Raw genomic sequence first — 17,210 nt, 5'->3', positions numbered from 1 at the left:
AGAACCGGATACCACAGTACAGCACAACATATGCTCCAGCAGAACCAGATACCACAGTGCAGCACAACATATGCTCCAGCAGAACCGGAAACCACAGTGCAGCACAAAACACTGCCACCCGCGACACAGTATGAAACTGTATAATTGTTCTGAGGATGGCAATACAGTTGAATTCAGGAGGTCACCTGCGGCCACTGGCCAGGTGCATAAGTGCCTGATGCTCCTAGCAATAATGCTGAGAGCATTAGATCTTTAAATATCTGGCTGTCGGCCAAGAGGAAGGCTTGGACAGCGCTCTGGGTATCTGCCCACCGAAAAAGAAAATGACCTATTGTTTAAATCATGTTTTTATGCTAGACATATTTTAAAGGGAACCTGGATTTTGTGAACAGAGCTGAGGACATGGGTTGCTAGATGGCCGCTAGCACATCTAGAATACCCAGTCCCCATAGCTCTGTGTGCTTTTATTGTGTAAAAAAAAACGATTTGATACATATGCAAATTAACCTGAGATGAGTCCTGTCCCTGACTCATCTCACATACAGGACTCATCTCAGGTTAATTTGCATATGTATCAAATCGTTTTTTTTTTTTACACAATAAAAAATGAAAGCACACAGAGCTATCGCAACTGGGTATTGTGAATGTGCTAGCGGCCATCTAGCAACCCATGTCCTCAGCTGCAATGCTTCATTTCCCTGGTAGTCACACTGCAGAGGAAACAAACACCAGACTCTTCTACAAATTATCCTAAAAAAGGACTGTCCACAGTACACAACCCTGGAAATCTACTGTAATTCATTATTCCCAGTTGTTTACAGCTCATCGTGGTTTGTATATTTTTTTCCCTAGACATATGTCTTTTTTAAACCATTACGATTGGTAAAAGTACCATAATAATCAATCCAAATGAGATGGCCATGCATTTATGTGACTCTCTCCAGTGAAGTCTATGGGAGATGCTGGCTCGTCTGTCTATGTAATTCCTACAGACTTTAGTGGATAGGACCACATACATGCACAACCACCTCTCCTACATGTGGTTACAACAGGGAGTTAATAAACCACTGAGTTAAAAAGAGGTGCCAGCCCCTTCATAACTTCGGCGGATCCACCGCAGCTTCTAAATGTAAAAAAAAGCCTCCTAGCTGTCTTACATTTAGACCTTTTTCTACGCCCATCCTCTCCCCCACCATGCCCACTTTTTTAGACCTGGTGTGAGAAGGGTGAGATTGCATATTGTGGCACAACTAGCCTTTGTGCTGCAATCTAAACCTAAATACACCTATTAAATGGCCACTGCAGCCAATCACAGGCTGCAGCAGTGACCTGCTTCCCTTGCCAGTTGTTGCGATGCAAGGGGAGTAGGTCACCACTGCAGGTCTGTGATGTTGTTTTCAGCACTGCAAGGAGAGGAAGAGGTAGGGTTGACAGACATGGACTGCGGGTCAGCCACTCTAGGAGTTCTTTATTATAGATTATTCTTGGATAACGCCTTTAACTTAGCCCTGCTGTTATACAAATATGTATATGTAATAAGACTGATATAGATGCTGTTCAAAATTCATGTAAGCACTAAAGTCTACAATGTGTTCAATATTCTTCAGGAAAAAAATTTACACATAGGAGTTCTGGAAGAAGGTACAAGGAATCATCGTGGATGATAGGTACGTGTCACCGAGGTTCATCGCCTCGGTGGAGTAAGAGCCGGTTTTTATGTGTCAGCAGCAGTTGCTGTCTGACACTTTGGTACTTAGCATGGCTGTAATAGCTGATCCGGGACGGCTCTTACTGGGAGTAGTGAAAGTGCTGGGTGGGTGATTACTCCCCACGTTCCAGGCCGGGTTTTGCCAGGCATAAAAACCAGCCAGCACTGCCAGGTGGAGAGAATTACCTCCGTCTGACAGCGGAGCTCAGGAGGTCTGTGTGCTGGGATCTGAGGCCTGTGCTGGGCTGGAGAGCGGAGACCCGTGTGTCTGGGGAACAGGCCGTCTAAAGTTTTGTTTTTGGCATCATGTGTGAATAAACACTGAAGTTTGAATTACGAACTTGTATTTTGCCTCTGTACTGCGCCCGCTTATCCTAACTACCAGAGCGAATCCCCACAATTGGTGGAGGATGCGAGCATTAGCAGTGAGGCTGGCGTGAACGCCGAAATATTTTTTGGTTTGCATTTTTGGGCAAGGTGGTATGTCATACATCAAATCAGAGGTATTACAACCCGTGTCCCAAGACAAAATGGAGGCTGTTGTGAAGGCCCTCATGAAGGCTAATCTGCAGCAGCGAGAGACAAACCTGCAACAACGGGAGGCTAACAAGCAGCAGCAAGAGACCAACCAATTGCTGCTACAACACGTGATGGCTTTACAAACAGCAGGAGCAACCCCAAACGTCCACGATGCCCGGAAGGCAGTCCATGCGGCGATTTCTAAGATGATACCAATAAACGACATTGAAACCTACCTGGCGATGTACGAGAAAGTGGCAACAAGGGAGAAGCTACCCCGAGACCAGTGGGCTGAAGTCGTCGCTCCGTTCCTGGCATCCGATTCCCAGCGGGTGTATTTCGACTTGCCGGACGATCAAGCAGCCGACTACCAAAAAGTGAAGGGTGAGATTTTTGCAAGAATGGGGGTGAATGTGTTGGTCCGGGCCCAGCAGTGGGGGTTTAAGCCAGTGAGCCTGCAAGACCCTAGTATTATGACTTACTCCACCTTTTGCAAAAGTGGCTACAGCCTGAGGTGCTGAGTCCCATGGCTATGCTGGCTAGACTATTGGCTGATATGTTCTAGAGGGCTTTGCCACCCCCTCTCCAGCGATGGATCGGCCAGGTCTCTCCAGGTAATCCCATGAGATGGTCGACCTGGTGGAACACTATGAGGCTACCTAGATTCTACAGGGGGTTCTTTTGAGAGGGAGGCAGTTAAATCCCGTAAATCTCCACAATAGACCCGGCGACTTGTGTCAACCAAACCCGCCCGGATGTACCCCCTATGGATCCGGCTCCGATAGTCTGCTGGTGGTGTCGGGAGCCTGGCCATGTACGAGCTGACTTTCCACATCAGGTGGAACCCATGGACACGAACTATGGCTTCCATTAGTCGTTATATGCCAGGAAGCTGTGTGCAGCGGGTACCCCAGAAATGTTAAATCACTGGTGCCAGGTGGAAGTGGGAGACACTCCAGCGGAGCACCTGCTGGACTCAGGGAGTCTGGTGTCCCTAGTAAGGGCTCCCCTGGTACGGTCCGCTGAGTATACTGGCCGGAAAGTCGGGGTCATGTGCATTCATGGGGACTTAAAAGACTATCCCACCACCCTGGTGTCTCTAACCACGGGGGCCGGCAGGTGGATTCACAAAGTGGCAGTTGCTACAAACTTACACTATGAACTTATAATAAGGAGAGACTTCTTTCACGGCACTGTGGCCTGCTACGAAAGTGACTGATACCCATGAGACAGGGGTAACCCCAGCAGAGTGGCCTTCGGGGGAGGCCAGAACCCTGGGAACCCAAAGCCAAAGGGCCAGCGGTAGGGGTGACCACCACTTCGGTGGAAGAGGGGGAGACAACCCCACTGAGTGTAATGGTGGGAGATGTGGAGGATTTGCTGCCGGGGCCTGAGCTGGCAGACCTCAATGTCTCCGGGGATAATTTTGGTACTGCACAACACCGGGACCCCATCCTATCCTGAGCCTGGGAAAATGCATTAATAGTAGATGGTGAACCACAACAAGCTGGGGCAGACTCGGTGTTCCCCCTTTTTGTGGTTCAGCAGGATATGTTGTATCGGGTAAACCAGCTGCAGGGTGAACCCATTGAACAGTTGGTGGTGCCCCAGGCTTATCGCAAACTCGTGTTAGAGTTAGCCCACCAACATGTTCTCGGGGGTCATCTGGGAATGCAGAAAACACAGGACCGGATTCTACAACGATTTTACTGGCCCAGTGTGTTTAGGGAGGTGGACGAATTCTATAAGTCTTGCCCGACCTGCCAGGCAACTAGCCCCCAGCACCTTTTCCGTAGTCTCTTGGTACCTTTCCCGATCATCGAGGTACCGCTTGAGCGTATCGCTATGGACCTCGTAGGCCCAGTACCGAAGTCCACTAGAGGACACCAAAACATCTTAGTCGCCCTAGACTACGCCACTCGGTACCCGGAGGCGGTGCCACTGTGACATACAGCTAAACTGATAGCTAAGGAGCTAATGGAAATGTTCTCCCGAGTGGGGATACATAAAGAGGTTCTGACTGACCAGGGGACCCCTTTTATGTCCAAGGTGATGAGGGAACTCTGTAGGTTGCTGCACATAAAACAGACGGTCTGGTATTAAAGGTTTAACCAAACATTTAAAAATATGTTGAAAGGGGTGGTGGCTAAAGATGGGAAGGACTGGGACCTTCTTCTTCCCTATCTCATGTTCTCAGTGCGAGAGGTACCTCAGACCTCTTCTGGGTTCTCGCCCTTCGAACTGCTATATGGCAGACACCCTCGCGGTCTCTTGGATGTAGCCAAAGAGGCATGGGAACAACAGCCCACTCCGTATAAAAGTGTTATTGAGTACGTTAACCAGATGCAAGAACGGATAGAGACATTGTTGCCTCTTTTTAGGGAGCATATGAAGGCAGCTCAACAAGCACAGAGTCAGGTCTATAATCGGCAGGCTCAGGTCCGTATTTTTTACCCGGGTGATCGGGTTTTGGTTCTGATACCGACCATGGACAGTAAGTTCCTGGCTAGGTGGCAGGGGCCCTATGAGGTACTTGAGAAAGTTGGAGAGGTGAACTACAAGGTACACCAGCTAGGGCGGCGAAATGCGGAACAGACCTACCATGTTAATTTACTTAAGCCGTGGAAGGATAGGGAGACCTCTACCGAAGACAGCCCGAGTCCAGGTTTTCTAGGGGAAGAGGTTCCGGCCCCTTTTTCTGATGCAAGGGAAGCGGTTGCCGCCGTAAAAGTTGCTGACAGCCTCTCCTCTAAACAGGTAAGGAGGCCAGAGAGTTCATTAGTCGAAACACAGATGTGTTCTCGGACCTCCCTGGATGCACTACCACAATTCCGAATGACATTGTCACGGAACCTCAGGCCAAAATCTGGTTAAAACCATACCGGGTACCCGAGGCTCGGCGACAAGCCATCTCGGAGGAAGTGCAGTTAATGCTGCAACTAGATGTCATTGAGTAGTCTAAAAGTGAGTGGGCCAGTCCTATAGTATGAATACCCAAGCCAGACGGGACGTTTCGGTTCTGTAACGATTTTCGTAAACTGAACGAGATTACCAAATTCAATGCGTATCCCATGCCCCGGGTTGATGAGCTTATCGAGAGGTTAGGACAAGTCCGGTATTTTTCTGTTTTGGACCTCACGAAAGGGTACTGGCAGGTGCCCTTCACAGAGGCTGCCAAAGAGAAAACTGCCTTCATCACACCTGAAAGGCTGTATCAGTACAAGGTGCTACCCTTTGGTCTGCATGGTGCCCCCGTCACTTTTCAACGGCTTATGGACATTGTGCTGCGTCCACAACGTCGGTACACTTCGGCTTACCTGGACGATATTGTCATCCACAGTACCGACTGGGAAAGTCACCTACCCAAAGTGCAGGCTGTAGTGGACTCCCTTCGGAAAGCTGGCCTAACCGCTAACCCCAAAAAATGTGCGATAGAGTTAGAGGAAACTAAGTACCTGGGGTATGTCATTGGGCGCGGAGTCCTCAAACCCCAAGTGAACAAAATAGAGGCAATACGAAATTGGCCCCAACCTGTCACCACTAGGCAAGTAAAGTCACTTCTGGGAATTGTGGGCTATTACATGAGGTTTGTCCCCCACTTTGCTACAGTGGCCGCGCCATTGACAGGGCTCTTGAAGGGACACAAGTCAGTGATGGTTCGCTGGGATGATCGGGTGGAAGAGGCTTTCTCCGCTTTAAAGTTGGCCATTTGCGGGTCCCCGGTTTTGGTAATGGCCGACTTCAAAAAGGGAGGTTATAGTACAGACCGATGCCTCCGAAGAAGGAAGTCAACGGGGTGGAGCATCCCATTGTCTTCCTCAGCCGTAAGCTCACCCCAGCCGAGATCCAGTATAGTATAGTGGAGAGAGAGTGCCTGGCTATCAAGTGGGCACTCGAGTCTCTCCGCTATTATTTGTTGGGGAGAACATTCCGCCTGGTAACTGACCACTCCCCTGTTAAGTGGATGAGCCAGGCCAAAGAGAAAAATGCCTGAGTCACCAGGTGGTTCCTGTCCTTACAAAACTTTAAGTTCTTTGTAGAACACAGGGCAGGCCGGTTGCAGGGAAAAGCGGATGCCCTGTCCCGAGTATACTGTATGGCATGTGTTCACCCCCTCAGGGTTGAACAAAGGGGGGAGGTATGTAAGAAGGTACAAGAAATCATCGTGGATGATAGGTACGTGTCACCGAGGTTCATGGAGTAAGAGCCGGTTTTTATGTGTCAGCAGCAGTTGCTGTCTAACACTTTGGTACTTAGCATGGCTGTAATAGCTGATCCGGGACGGCTCTTACTGGGAGTAGTCAAAGTGCTGAGTGGGTGATTACTTGTCACGGAACCATGAACCAGACGTACAACAAGAGATAAGTGAAAATAAGAAGGCTTTATTGAAAATAAAGCTGTAAAGCAAAAGTCCAAACGGATGGTGAAACCGAGCAGAGTCTTTGCGAAGCCAGAGGTCAGGAACCAGAAGGGTAGTCAGACGAAGCCAGGATCAGGAACCAGCAGGGTAGTCAGACGAAGCCAGGATCAGGAACCAGCAGGGTAGTCAGACGAAGCCAGGATCAGGAACCAGAAGCAGCAGCAGTCTTAGAAGCATGTGAACACAAGAGGACCAAGCAAGGAACTGAAGCCACAGACCTCCTATATATATGAGCTAGGCATCCAGCTCCTCCCAGTGGGAAGGAGGAGCCGCAGGGTGGAAGGCTACAAGAAACCCAGAAACCAAGATGGCCGCCAGCACATGTCAAACGAAGGAGAACAGCAAGAAGGTAAGACCATGACAGTACCTCCCCCTCAAGGGCCCCTCCTCCGCGGAGCACAAAACGGTTTCTGAGGGAAGCGTGCGTGGAAGGTTCGGAGCAAGGCAGGAGCATGGACATCTGCGGAGGGAACCCAGGAACGCTCCTCTGGACCATAACCACGCCAATGGACCAAAAACTGCAACCGACCGCGGACCAGGCGTGAGTCCAGGATATTGCTCACCTCATATTCCTCACGATTGCCCACTTGGACCGGACGAGGCCGAGGAACCGAGGAAGTGAAACGATTACACACCAGTGGCTTCAACAGGGAGACATGAAACACGTTGGAGATCCGCATGCCAGGAGGAAGCGCAAGGGCATAGGCTACCGGGTTTACCCTGCGAAGCACTCGGAAGGGACCAACAAAGCGAGGCGCCAGCTTGGGAGTGGGCACTCGAAGGTTGAGGTTGCGGGTGGACAACCATACACGGTCTCCGACCTGGTAGGAAGGAGCAGGCGCTCGTCTGCGATCAGCCTGGAGTCTCTGGCGCTGCGCAGAGACCTCAAGGGACTTCTGGATCTGTACCCAAGAAGCACGTAGGACGGAAAGGTGATCCTCCACAGCCGGAATATCCTGGGGAGAGAATACCTCCGGTAACACGGCAGGTTGGAACCCATAATTGGCCATGAAGGGAGACGTCCCAGAGGAAGAGTTCACCGCCGTGTTCCTGGCAAACTCAGCCCAAGACAGGAGGTCAACCCAATTGTCTTGGTGATCGGAGACATAGCAACGAAGGAATTGCTCCAAGGCCTGATTGGATCGTTCTGCGGCCCCATTGGACTGAGGGTGGTAGGCCGAGAAGAAGGAGAGATGAATCCCCAACTGGGAGCAAAAGACGCGCCAGAACCTGGACACAAACTGACTCCCCCGATCCGACACAATCTCCTTGGGCAAACCGTGCAACCGGAAGACCTCCCTGGCAAAAATCGTGGCCAACTCTTGTGCAGAGGGTAACTTCTTGAGAGGAACACAGTGGCACATTTTGGAAAACCGATCCACAATCATGAGAATGACCGTATGGCTTCGGGATGCAGGGAGGTCCACAATGAAATCCATCCCCAGGTGTGACCATGGGCGCTCCCCGGTGGCTATGGGTTGCAGAAGGCCCAACGGAAGGTGCCGAGGGGACTTACTCTGGGCACAAACGGAGCATGCCGCTACATATGCGGCGATGTCGGAACGTAGGGAAGGCCACCAGAACAGACGTGAAACAGCCCAGGACAGCTGATTCTTTCCAGGATGCCCCGCGGTCTTGGAGTTATGGTAGGTTCGCAACAACCGAGTGCGCAACTCCTCAGGCACAAAACATCTGCCGTTGGGTCTCCCAGAGGGAGCACCAGATTGAGCCGCCAAAATCTGCTCACCCAGGGGAGAGGTCAGGCTGGTGCGAATGGCGGCCAGGATCTGATTCGGAGGTATGACCGAAGTCGGAATCGACTCCTCCCTGGACAGCTCGGAGTACTGCCGTGATAAGGCATCCGCCCTGATGTTCTTGGAACCAGGTAGGTAGGAGACCACGTAATTAAAACGTGACAAGAACAGAGCCCATCTGGCCTGACGTGGTGTCAATCTCTTGGCCTCAGAAAGGTAGGTCAGATTCTTGTGGTCCGTCAGGATGAGAACCGGAACCACCGAACCCTCGAGCAAGTGCCTCCATTCTTTAAGGGCCTGCACGATGGCCAATAACTCCCTGTCACCAATCTGATAGTTGCACTCCGCGGAAGACAGTTTCCGGGAGTAAAACCCACAAGGAAGCAGAGGACCCTCTGGTGTTCTACGCTGAGACAGAAGGGCGCCTACTCCCGTCTCAGACGCGTCCACCTCGAGGACAAAGGGCAACCCAGGGTTGGGATGCGACAGAATCGGAGCCGACACAAAGGCGGACTTTAGGGCCTCAAAAGCTCGGATGGCCTCGAGCGGCCAGACCTGGGAATTACTGCCCTTCCTGGTCAGATCCGTGAGAGGCTTGGCCAGCATGGAAAAGTCCCTGATGAACTTCCGATAATAATTGGCGGAGCCCAAAAAGCGCTGCAGGGAACGAAGACCACTGGGCTGGGGCCACTGTAAGACAGCCGAAACCTTCTCAGGATCCATGGAGAACCCCTCAGCGGAAATGATGTAACCTAAGAAGGTTACCTGGGATCGGTGAAATTCGCATTTCTCAAGCTTACCGAACAGCTTGTTCTCTCGTAACCGTTGCAACACTCGTCTGACATCCAGAATGTGGGCCTCCATGGATTCAGAATATACCAAGATGTCATCCAAATAGACCACCACACACTGCTGCAACAGGTCACGGAAAACATCGTTGATGAATTCCTGAAAGACTGCGGGCGCATTGCACAACCCAAAGGGCATAACTAAGGATTCGTAATGACCGGTCCTGGTGTTAAACGCGGTCTTCCACTCATCGCCCGCCTTGATCCTTACCAGGTTATATGCCGCCCTCAGGTCGAGTTTGGTAAAGACCGTGGCCCCTTTAAGGGGATCGAACAGCTCGGAAATCAAGGGTATCGGGTAAGCGTTCTTGATCGTGATGCGATTGAGACCCCTGTAATCGATGCAAGGCCTCAACTCACCGCCCTTCTTTTTCACAAAGAAAAATCCAGCCCCTGCCGGGGACGAAGATTTGCGAATGTGTCCGCGTGAAATCGCCTCCCTCACGTACTCCTCCATGGCCTCATTCTCCGCTACCGACAGTGGATAGACTTTGCCACGAGGAGGAACGGCACCAGATTGTAACTCTATGGCACAATCGTATGGGCGGTGCGGAGGTAGGGCAACCGCGCGCACCTTATCGAATACATCCCGGTACTCCTCGTATTCAGGAGGCAACAGAGAGTCCGAGGAAGTACACAGCAACTTGACAGACCCATGGATGCAACTAGCCCCACACTGCGGTGACCACGAGAGGATCTCGACCGATCTCCAATCGAAAGTCGGATTATGCTTCTGGAGCCAGGGGTACCCCAAGACCACCGAGTAGTGTGGAGACGAAATAACCTGGAGGCAGACCGACTCTCTGTGAACGGCACCAATGGCTATCCCCACTGGAAGGGTCTCATGAGTCACGTGTGGCGGCAGAAGGGGTCTGCCGTCTATCGCCTCAAGAGCCAGTGGGGAACCTCGAGCCTGCAGAGGAATGGAATTGGCGGCAGCGAACACACTATCAATGAACAAACCACCAGCACCAGAGTCCACCAACGCCTGGGTCGTCACCGAGCCCCCGACCCAGGAGAGGACAACAGTGATCAGTGGTTTGTCAACACGGGAAACCGGGGACGAGGAGACTCCACCCAAGATCTGCCCCCGACAGGATCTCAGGTACGAGCGTTTTCCCGGACGGTTCGGACATGCCAACCGAAAATGCCCACCGAGACCACAGTACATGCCTCGGCCCTCGCGTCTCCGGAGTGCCCTCTCCCCCTCGGACAGGCGAGCAAACCCCAGCTGCATGGGTTCACCCCCAGACAAGTCATCCCCAGGAGGCGTGGGAGGAGAGGGAGGCACGGGTGGGACAGCAAACGTAGGCACCAATCTGTTAGAAGACCTCCGCAGGTTCTCCTTAAAGGAAGGTCTCTCCCTGAGTCTGGTGTCAATCAAAATCAGGAAAGAAATAAGAGACTCGAGCTCAACTGGTAGGTCCTTAGCTGCAACCTCATCCTTCAAGGCATCCGAGAGACCATGAGAGAAAGCAGCGACCAGAGCCTCATTATTCCAGCCCACCTCTGCTGCCAGGGTACGAAACTCAATGGCGTATTCAGCTACGGATCGTGAACCCTGTCTGATGGACATAAGGAGCTTCGCAGCAGAGGCAGCACGAGCCGGCACATCGAATACCTTCCGAAGAGAAGCAACAAAACTGGAAAACTCGGCAACCACCGGATTGTTGTTCTCCCATAAAGGCTGGCCCAGGCCAAGGCCTTGTCCGAGAGCAGCGAGATCAAGAAGCCCACCTTTGATCTCTCAGTGGGAAAGGCATGTGGCAGCAACTCGAAATAAATGCCCACCTGGTTAAGGAAACCTCGGCACTGAGTTGGCTCTCCCCCAAAGCGCTGTGGAAGAGGGGCAGAACCGGTCATACCCCGAAACACAGCAGGCGCAACAACAGGTGTCGGGGTAGACTCTGGCGCAACAACCGGAGCGGCAGTAGGAGCGAGCCCAGGAGCGACAACCGACCCATCGGCAACGGGAGCGAAATGAGCCGTGCGTTCAAGCAGGGTTTGCAACGCCACAGCGAACCGACCCAACAGGTGATCCTGCTGATCAAGTCTGGCAACCAGCGTGGGTAGCGAGGATGGCCCTGTACCGTCAGAATTCATGGCTTGGTCCTAATGTCACGGAACCATGAACCAGACGTACAACAAGAGATAAGTGAAAATAAGAAGGCTTTATTGAAAATAAAGCTGTAAAGCAAAAGTCCAAACGGATGGTGAAACCGAGCAGAGTCTTTGCGAAGCCAGAGGTCAGGAACCAGAAGGGTAGTCAGACGAAGCCAGGATCAGGAACCAGCAGGGTAGTCAGACGAAGCCAGGATCAGGAACCAGCAGGGTAGTCAGACGAAGCCAGGATCAGGAACCAGAAGCAGCAGCAGTCTTAGAAGCATGTGAACACAAGAGGACCAAGCAAGGAACTGAAGCCACAGACCTCCTATATATATGAGCTAGGCATCCAGCTCCTCCCAGTGGGAAGGAGGAGCCGCAGGGTGGAAGGCTACAAGAAACCCAGAAACCAAGATGGCCGCCAGCACATGTCAAACGAAGGAGAACAGCAAGAAGGTAAGACCATGACATTACTCCCCACGTTCCAGGCCGGGTTTTGCCAGGCATAAAAACCAGCCAGAACTGCCAGGTGGAGAGGATTACCTCCTTCTGACAATGGAGATCAGGAGGTCTGTGTGCTGGGATCTGAGGCCTCTGCTGGGCTGGAGAGCGGAGACCCAAGTGTCAGGGGAACAGGCCGTCTAAAGCCTGTATTTGAACTTTCTGAGGCAGAACTGCCACCAAGGTGACTTTTGTTTTATTAACTTGCTATTGGGTGTGAAGTAAAACCAACACTGCAAAAGTGATGTTTTGTTTTGGCATCATGTATGAACAAACACTGAAGTTTGAATTATGAACTTGTATTTTGCCTCTGTACTGCGCCCGCTTATCCTAACTACCAGAGTGAATCCCTACAGTTCACAGAAAACTTTGGTACTGTACAAGTGGAAAACTTAAGTGAAAAGATTAATGTTACAGTTTGCACAGTCTGCGCACTACTACTTTAAAGCCACATACCAGATTCAGAATTCAAAGCTTGTAACCACATCACAGAATAGGCATTGTTCATGTAGGATGTACACAAAAAAGAAAAAACCCGTCCCGATGAATCACAGCATTGTTTCCAGCATTGGCAGTTCCAGTGAGTTCATGCATATACTGTATATTGTTGTGTACTGTCAATAGGCTATTAAAGCATGGTGAATGTGTTGTCACTGGTGCCATAAGAGTTGTAGATGTCAGTCAGCAATCACAGTCCTGTCCCACAGGAATGGAAGGTTTGTGGGAGGTCAACAAAGAACGTACAATAAGTAGTTTATTTCCAAAGACTTTATGTAGATAGAGAAATGTGTGTGTCTCAAATTGCACAAAAGCTATACCAAGTGACAAGGGTTGAACGACTTGTCTGAAAAGTCTTACAACGACTTGTCGTCCAGTCTTAATCCAGTACTACTTCACCGATAGACCAGTTTATGGTCTTCATCAATAAATGTGTGAAATGTACTACTGTAGTATATGTAGGTGGTAGACAGATAAAAATATAATAAAGTATGTTGAAAACAAATATCTTGATAAATAGTTACATTTTATATTAGTAAAACTATGGCAACCAGGCCAAACTGGGAATTCAACAGAACATATGTATTGGAAAGAAAACCCTTGTTATGTAAAAGAATACTTGCACTCCATGGGGAATATTTATCAAGCTATTTGCACCATAATTTGTAGCTTTCTCAGCTTCCTGCCACTTTTCTGAAATGGAGAGAAAAGGTGGTGAGGCTTAGTGGGAGTGAGCCTACTGCCGCCCACCGGATTTTCTATAACTTATCCCAGAAACAAAACAAACAGAGTGCCCGGGCACTTCCTAGTGAAGCACTGCCAATATCAATGATGGCTGACAATGTAATTGCACTTACCAGAACTAGAACAGGCTCTATCGTAGGGACGGGCTGCACCTCAATGGGGAAGGGGCAGCTGTGTTGGGGAGAAAGATGGCTAGAAGGTTGGAGGAGTGTTTAAACTAGGGACTGGGGGTAGGGAAATTACATTATAGGAGGGGAAGATAGTGCAGATAGAGACCGGGGGGCAAGGTAGTGGGACTGGGGGAGGAATGGAAGGAGGGACTAGAACAGTTCAGAAGGAAAGGTGTAGGGTAAAAAATATACATAAACCTCTCAAATGTATGTATACTAATGCCAGAAGCCTGACTAATAAAACTGGGGAACTGGAAGCAGTAATGTCTGAGGAGGACTATGACATAGTGGGAATAACAGAAACATGGCTGGATGATAGCTATGACTGGGCGGTTAATGTACAAGGCTACAGTCTATTTAGAAAGGATCGTCAAAACCGGAGGGGGGATGCCTTTATGTAAAGTCCTGTCTAAAGCCCACACTCCGGGAATATATAAGTGAGGGACATGAACATGTGGAGTCAGGGGCGTAGCTAGAAATAACTGGGCCCCATAGCAAAAAAAAATTATGGGCCCCCCCTCCCGGATCTCCCACTCCCACATACCTCTCGGACCTCCCACCCCAACATCCCCACACCACACTATTAAAGGGATTCTGTCATCAGATTTAACCCCTCTAACCTAAACATATGCTCATGTCCAGACTAATAAGAAGAATCCTAAGCTGGCCTTATTAAACCTCACTGTGGCCCTATTTGCCCAAAAAACAGGTTTTTATAACCTGTCAATCACTTACTTAAGGTGCCCAAGGGGAGGTCCGTTAATACAGGGTGCCTGGCCGCACCCCTTGCCGTCCGTTGCCCAGCGCCGCCTTCCCTGTCTTCAGCGCCGCCTTCTACAGCTCAGCGACGCCTCCGCAATCCTCCCCGTCCCTCTGCCAGATCCTGAGGTTTAATAAGGCCAGCTTAGGATTCTTTTTATTAGTCTGGACATGAGCATATGCTTAGGTTAGAGGGGTTAAATCTGACAGAATCCCTTTAAATAATGCAGCTGCCCCTCCCAGACTTGAGCAGGTATATGTGTGAATATGGATTAGGGAAGATGCTGAGATCTGGCTGTACCTCACTGTGAGGTACTGCCGGATCTCAGCATCTTCCCTATTCACACATATACCTGCTCAAGCCTGGCAGGCACAGCTGAATTATTTAAAAGTGTGGTGTGGTAATGGTTAATGGCATTTTGGCGAAGACACAGCCACCTAATCCTATCTGAGGGGTCTGTATTACTGGAGTTATTTCATCTGTGTGTGTGAGCTACCGCCGGATCTCAGCATCTTCCCTATTCACACATATACCTGCTCAAGCCTGGCAGGCGCAACTGCGCCCGCATTATTTAATAGTGTGGTGTGGTAATGGTTAATGGCATTGGCGAAGACACAGCCACCTAATCCTATCTGAGGGGTCACAGTAATAGGGACAAATTGTGCACCAACAGGAAAATAATTGGGGGAAGATGCAGGATGGGGAGTTTGTGTAGATGGGAAAAAGGTAGGAGATGCTGGAAAAGAGTGAAGTCAAATATATATGGCCAGCAAACTACAGATGTAAGTGATGGTTGGAAAAAGTCACAATGAATGTCTAGGCCATAACGAAAGAAAATGTCACAGAAACAGAATTTGAACTGTCAACTACACACTTCCCTATAAATCATCTTTAATAACATATAGTTTAGGATGCAGATGACATATTAAAAGAGTTGTTGCACCATATAGTTTAGGATGTGGATCATATATTAAAGGGGTTATCCAATTTCTCAAACAACTTCCCCCCCCCCCCCCCCCAATGTGCCGGACCCCTCACAGGTAATATACTTACCCCGCTCCTCGCGGGTGATGCTAGGGAGGCTCGTCCCCGTCCCCGTCTGCCATTGGCTGCTCCCCCCGACACAGGATGTTTTCATCTTTCTACAGGGAGAAGCAGCAGTGGCAGTGCGGGGACCAGGAGCGGGGTAAGTATATTACCTGTGAGGGGCCCGGTACATGGGGGAACTATTTATGATATTGGATAGCCCCTTTAAAGGGGTTGTCCTACCATAAGAGCTTTTCACCTATCCACAGGATAAGTTCTAAATATCTGACGGTGCCTCTCTATTCATTCTCTGTGGGACTGTTTGTGACAGAAGAGTACAGAGCTCTTTATATTTAGGGTGTGTTTCTAATGAAAACTCACATACTCACCAAAAACCAATAAATATTCATAAGTGTCAATAAGAATAGAAGGACGTTAAAGAAGAAATAAAAAGGGATGTCTGGATTAGATTCAAGACTGGAACAGCAAGTGACATAAAGGACCTTTATAGGAAACCAGTACAGTCGGAACCAGAACCTGAGGGAAGAGGAACATGAGAAGTTGTAGAAGTCTGTGCTCACCATTACAGTATAGGGTTTGGATAGATTATATGTCAGAGTAATTACCTACCAGCTTACACTGAACAAAACAGATCCAATATCTGTAATAATGGCGTTGATTTTGTGATATGTTCCACCTCGTGTCTTGAAGTAGATGTTGAGTTTGGTGAATTCCAGCAAAATGTCATTAAAATCATGAAGAAAAAGTACTACAATTCCAATGTTGTGATATCTGAAATGGAGAAATATATACATCTATTGAATAAAATGGAAGATGATATGGGTAGATTACTATTAGTTATTTGTAAAATAAAAAAACGTATATATACAGTACAGACCAAAAGTTTGGACACACCTTCTCATTCAAAGAGTTTTCTTTATTTTCATGACTATGAAGGCATCAAAACTATGAATTAACACATGTGGAATTATATACATAACAAACAAGTGTGAAACAACTGAAAATATGTCATATTCTAGGTTCTTCAAAGTAGCCACCTTTTGATTACTGCTTTGCACACTCTTGGCATTCTCTTGATGAGCTTCAAGAGGTAGTCACCTGAAATGGTCTTCCAACAGTCTTGAAGGAGTTCCCAGAGATGCTTAGCACTTGTTCGCCCTTTTGCCTTCACTCTGCGGTCCAGCTCACCCCAAACCATCTCGATTGGGTTCAGGTCCGGTGACTGTGGAGGCCAGGTCATCTGGCGCAGCACCCCATCACGCTCCTTCATGGTCAAATAGCCCTTACTTTCAAAGTTTTCCCAATTTTTCGGCTGACTGACTGACATTTCTTAAAGTAATGATGGCCACTCGTTTTTCTTTACTTAGCTGCTTTTTTCTTGCCATAATACAAATTCTAACAGTCTATTCAGTAGGACTATCAGCTGTGTATTTACCTGACTTCTCCTCAACGCAACTGATGGTCCCAACCCCATTTATAAGGCAAGAAATCCCACTTATTAAACCTGACAGGGCACACCTGTGAAGTGAAAACCATTTCAGGTGACTACCTCTTGAAGCTCATCAAGAGAATGCCAAGAGTGTGCAAAGCAGTAATCAAAGCAAAAGGTGGCTACTTTGAAGAACCTAGAATATGACATATTTTCAGTTGTTTCACACTTGTTTGTTATGTATATAATTCCACATGTGTTAATTCATAGTTTTGATGCCTTCAGTGTGAATCTACAAATTTCATAGTCATGAAAATAAAGAAAACTCTTTGAATGAGAAGGTGTGTCCAAACTTTTGGTCTGTACTGTATATATATATATATATATATATATATACGCCCCAAATTCCGGTTAACTACAGTTTCTTAAATGGGTCTTATGTAGAATCGGGGCCATGTTATTGTAGCTGGGGACTTTAAACCCTTCCAGACATGTGCCATACCTGTATGGAGCACGTCAGGTCTTTAAAGATGAAGCCCACTCTGAAGCGAGCACCATAGCTGCTGGATGCCTGCTGTTTAGCAGACTCCCAGAAGCAACGGCTGTGATAGGCGATAACGGCGATCATGGGTATTTAACCCCTTAGATGCCATGATCAAGTACGACCACCGCACCTAAGAGGCCAAAGGGCAACCCGGCACAGAGATCA

General features: G+C 49.0%; 1 protein-coding gene across 1 annotated transcript in view; it reads right to left on the bottom strand.

Moving 5' to 3' along the window:
* CERS1 (ceramide synthase 1) overlaps positions 1 to 17,210 on the bottom strand; it is a 103,742-nt gene that overhangs the window by 14,129 nt on the left and 72,403 nt on the right. The window contains exons 4-5 of the mRNA XM_040420370.1: positions 15,682 to 15,843; positions 15,441 to 15,588 (exon numbers count right to left, since the gene is read on the bottom strand). Of these exons, the coding sequence (XP_040276304.1) occupies positions 15,441 to 15,588; positions 15,682 to 15,843 (310 nt within the window). The remainder of the gene's footprint in view (positions 1 to 15,440; positions 15,589 to 15,681; positions 15,844 to 17,210) is intronic.

The sequence above is a fragment of the Bufo bufo genome, chromosome 2 (assembly GCF_905171765.1).
Source record: "Bufo bufo chromosome 2, aBufBuf1.1, whole genome shotgun sequence".
In the NCBI taxonomy this organism is placed as follows: domain Eukaryota; kingdom Metazoa; phylum Chordata; class Amphibia; order Anura; family Bufonidae; genus Bufo; species Bufo bufo.
This window is presented reverse-complemented; position numbering and strand designations above follow the sequence as displayed.